General features: G+C 35.0%; 1 protein-coding gene across 1 annotated transcript in view; it reads right to left on the bottom strand.

The window, feature by feature from the left end:
• Nucleotides 1-5,179, bottom strand: part of HECTD2 (HECT domain E3 ubiquitin protein ligase 2) — a gene marked incomplete at its 5' end in the record, with an annotated part of 29,849 nt that overhangs the window by 13,120 nt on the left and 11,550 nt on the right. The window contains 2 exon segments of the mRNA XM_031554581.1: nucleotides 1,698-1,821; nucleotides 3,927-4,089. Of these exon segments, the coding sequence (XP_031410441.1) occupies nucleotides 1,698-1,821; nucleotides 3,927-4,089 (287 nt within the window).

The following is a 5,179-nucleotide window of genomic DNA, read 5'->3' as shown; positions in this document are numbered from 1 at the left end:
TTTTTTAATTGCATGCATAGATAATAAATTAGAACTCAAATTGTTTAGTTAGAAAAATGCTACTAGGAATTCTACTTAGTTGTGATAAACATTCTGAATAAAATTCTAAAATTGTTTATCAGTAGGTCTAACAAATTTGAATTTCTTCAATTACAAACGTCAAGAAGTAACTTCTGCTTTAAATATTAATTTCTAATTGTTACAGTGAATTGAGAAAAGTGAGAATATTTTATTAAATACAAGCTGGATAGTTATCTCAGCGTAGCAGTCATAGGTATACAGGAGATACCTATTTCTGGCTTGACTTATTTGGCTCTCTGGTTTCCAAAGGCACAGATATTCTTCAGGTCCTTTTGATTTAACTTAGGGCTACAAGTGCTTCTTAGGACTACAAGTACTTCTAGATCACATGACAGCTATATTCCACCGCAGTCAAAGAATTTTTAAAGTTTTCTGAAATCAACAGGATAAAAGACTTTTTTGGTCACTTGTTACTCTATTAAGACTTTTGCTGATTAGCTCACGCATTGCCTAACAAGTTCACATTGAGAAATTCGAAGCTTGAGACTCTGTGTGCACCTTGACTTCAGAATGTGTGGGCACTGAACATGGCCTGTGAGGAGCTCTGTATTCTAACGTGTTTAGGAAACAAAGGAAAATGAAAAAAAGATTCTCAGTCTGCTGAAAATCCAAATACAGAATGTTTTATCAAGAAGTGTCAAGACAGTTGGAAGAACTACGTATTCCAAAATATTTCATGCGCAAGGTAAACCAGAACTTCTTCATACTCATCCTTCTTAATTCTAAGCATTCAGTCTTGATTGTGATTGATTTTTTTAAATAGAACAACATAGATTTAGATGTAAAAATTGGAAAAAAAGTAGTTGTAAGACAGTGCAAGAACGTACTTTAAATGTAATACAGCTTGTCTGCACTACTGCCAAAACTATGCATCATAAAAAATTTGTTTTGATATATACTGATTTTCCAGCATCCCAGCTAACTGAAAAGAAGCAGGTGGAAATCTCTCTTGTAAGCTTGGATGTGGATGCCAAAGCATCCAGATGGTGCTCATGTAAAAAATAAATAAATAAAATCTGAAGCTGAGCAGTACAGAACAGTATACAGATTCCAGCACTTTGAGACTACACAAAGGCCTGCTGTGCATTTACTGCTGTCATAGCTGTTTTTCCCTTCCTTTCCAAGTAGATCTTAAAACTTAGCAGAAAGATTTACTGCCTATTTCCACATTTCTAGATCATACTTCTGGCTGCCCTGAACCGGTAAAGACTTAAGAAATAAGCACAACTAATATCATTGGAACAAATAGTCAGGCCCACATACACACAGGATATTTATCTACCATCCTTAAGTGATAAGCATGCATACAACACTTTCTATGAATGTGTTTGTAATAACATGCAATTAATAAACAGGCACCGCAGAATCTATGCTAATAAACAATAAACTCATGTTATTATGAACATTTTACATCTTTTCTCCAGTTTGCAAAGGTAGAATTAAATTTATTACAGTCAACCTCACATCCATGCAGCTTCTGCAAGTAGAAGGTACATCTTTCCAACAAAACACAATATTTAATATGGCTGTATATACCATGTATATAAGTACATATGTGTATATGTGGTGCTTTGATATACTACATATGTGAAAAGAAACAACCAACTTTTTCTTACCTGTGAGAATTTCCATAACATTGCCAGTTATGATATTCTTCCATAAGATCAATATGATCAAGAGTGGAATTATAGAAATCCGTATATGAAATAATAGGAGGGCTGACCAGACTATTTGCAGCATCTACAAAGAAAATACAAGAGTCTTTCAAACTCCTTGGATTGAGTACACATTTTCTAAGCATTGGGAGCAACACTGAAAGAAAAGAAACTAAGACAAATGGGCTACTCATAACTTGATTTCAGTCTTAATTACAGCACTACAAATATGGTATTACACTTCATGACAACATACTGACAGCTGTAAAAGCAGTAATCACTAAGATCACTCTGATTATGATAATATACAGTGTACTACATTTCTCTTATTTCTAACGTCAAGATCAACTTTTCTATGGCATTTGAATCTAGCCCACCTAATGACATGCACAAAGTTAAGATAAAGAATGATGTATTCTGCTGAAATCAAAGAAAAACGACAGATTTCTTAAACATTTTCACTTAATATCAAACCAATGGATATAATATATATTCATTTAATATATTCACTTAATATATACCAATGTATATAATATCTGCATGCTTTCCACTTAGTATCTGTTTGAATTGGATGTCTATTTGTAAAAAGGAAATGGAGAAGCACAACAAATGATGTTTTTCCTTACCTGAGTACTATACCACAAGTACAAAAATTTAGTACTCAACAAATGAAGAAAAACTAATTCACACTTAAATAGCTTTACTATGTAAAATTCATGTAACACGCAACTAATAAGTTTTCTCTAAGTAATTTAATTTTGATCATTCAGGCAGGAAGCAGTGTATTTTGAATTACTAAACACCTTTATCACAGTTTTATATGCACAGAAAGAAATAAGCAACTCTTTTACATATGACTACAGAACACAAAAGTCTTGGTTTTGGATACTGTTGAACTTGCATGTTCCAGCTGCCCCTGTGGATAGGTAGGACTGTACAGGATTCTTGTACAGCAAAGTTGGGTGTTTTTTTTGTTTGTTTGTTTTTAAGAAGCCAGGGATATGAAAACACTTGCCACAGTCAATTTTCTTGATGCTTTCCTTACCTCCTAGAAACCATGAAGTAAATAAGGGTTTTCTACCCCCTCAAGGAAAGAGTAATGACCTCATGCCTTGCATTTCCATAGTAAAAGCTCTGAGCACTGAACTACTGAGGGTTGGACAAAGAGAAAGTTTGCATCTGCAGTGGCCACATTTGCTGTGTTCTACACTGAACTGGACATAGAATTATTTTTTTCCAGACTGTAATTTTGAACTTAGGAGGCACAAACATTGTTTAACTCACCTAGATGTTAAAAACATCCAGGAGGCTAAGCTCATTACAGAAGAAATTCTAGCAATTGCACATTCAAAACCACTTCTTTTACAGATCTATGGGAAACTTTTTCCACTGCTTACCTCTGTGGATTTTTCTTTGAATGATCTCCTGTTGTTATTACAGGAAAATGATGCCAGAGCAATTATCGTTTACAAAAAAAGTGAGTGTGAGGGCTTGCTAATAGATGCCTTTGCCTTTTAAATTTTGGCATTCTTTTTTATTGTAGTTCATACTGTGCCACCACCAACATCCAACTTTCCCCCTTGAAAAAGAGAGGTATAAAAACACAGATCGTAGCCAGAGAGTGGTGGTCAATGCTCAATGTCCAGATGGAAATCACTGCCCCTCAGGGGTGAGTACTGAGACCAGTGCTCCTTAACATCTTCATCAACAACATCAGCAGTGCGAATGGATGCACCCTAAGCAAGTTTGCAGATGACCAAGCTGAGTGGTGCAGTTGACACATCTAAGAGACAGGATGTCATCCAGAAAGACCTAGACAGACTGAGCAGTGGGCACGGGTGAACTTCACAAGGTTCAACAAATTCAAGCGCAAGGTCTTCCACCTCAGTTGTGGCAACCTCCATTAAGAGTACAACCAGAAGAATGTCAGGAGAGCACAGCCCTGCTGAAAGAGACCTGGGGGTACTGGTGGATGGTAAGCTGGGCATCAATCAGCAATGTGCCCTCACAGCCCAGAAAGCCAACTGTATCTTGGGCTGCATAAAAAAAAAAAAAAGGTATGGCCAGCAGAGTGAGGGAGGTGATCAAGCCTCTCTAGTGAAACATCACCTGGAGTACTACATCAAAAAAACATACACATATATATTCATATACATGCACATAAATACACAATTTAAGGAAGAAACCTACTAAACAAAGCCAGGACTTTGGTTGCTGATGGAATCCACCAGGTACATTTCTCCATTGGTGGAAACTCTTCAGGTTTTGCAGGAAACAGGCGTAAAGAAATAAATTGCAGCAACCTCTCCACTACCTGCTTGAATCTTCTCTGTGCAATCCTAAAACAAACATGCTGCAATTACTCTCATATGATCTCTGCCCACAATGAAGCCTATATTATTAGATTTCAATGTTATGTTCTGAAGAACATGCTTTATCAAAATAAAATTCCAAATAGAAAGTTTGCAGAAGCATATTTTGAAATACTGGCATGTAGCAATACTCTTCAGTAAACTTTTTTTTAATTTTCTGTAATTTTGAAAAACTTTACAAAAGAATCAATACTTATTCTTCTCTTTTGCTGAACAAAAGTGAACAAAAAAAATCATTCCTTCACAACGCATTCTGGATAATAAAAGACCCTTAATTTTGGTTTTGAAAAGCTTAGTCCTATTGAATCAACAGTGGAAAATACTTCACGCACTTGTGACAATAGCACATGTAAAGTTATGTGCTGCACAACTTCCAGAATACAGCAAAAACTTTACATATATATATATATATAGATAGATAGATATACGCAGATGTATCAAAGAATCATTTTGTAAACAAAAGCTGTTCTCTTCAATTTTTTCAGATTTCTAATAGATTTTTCTAAGAATTTCAATATACTTTTTGCATCCTTAACCAAGTGGGTTCATCTGGTTCGTGAACATTGATCCAATTAAATAATAGATCACCAAAATTTTAAGCAAATCTGGACATATTTCAGGGGGAATGAGACAAATATACGCATACCGTTTTCAACCTTGCAGAGAATAAAATCCGTAGTTAGCAGATTCCCCAGAAGGTAAGGGAAATGTAAATACAATTTCATTTATTTATTTATTTTAAACTCTAGACTGAAACTTTTGCACAGTCATTATATGGAAGGTAACATATATACAAACTTAAAAGCCACTCTTTGGGCAGTTACCTCCAAATGGCCAATGACTGGGTGCTATCATTTAAATCTGATACCTTAACTGTACTTTGTAACCATCTGCATTACACTGTGAGCAAGGACTTGATTTAATTTGTGGTTTTCACATAGTACAGGAAAGCTACAGTATCTTTTGGAAACAATACAAGAGAAAACTTTATGTAAAAGAAGTCATAAAGATGTTTGTATTAATAATACAATCTAAGCATGTGTCTGGAACATGTACATTCATTTTTTTTTT

Source organism: Meleagris gallopavo, chromosome 8 (assembly GCF_000146605.3).
Source record: "Meleagris gallopavo isolate NT-WF06-2002-E0010 breed Aviagen turkey brand Nicholas breeding stock chromosome 8, Turkey_5.1, whole genome shotgun sequence".
In the NCBI taxonomy this organism is placed as follows: Eukaryota; Metazoa; Chordata; class Aves; order Galliformes; family Phasianidae; genus Meleagris; species Meleagris gallopavo.
This window is presented reverse-complemented; position numbering and strand designations above follow the sequence as displayed.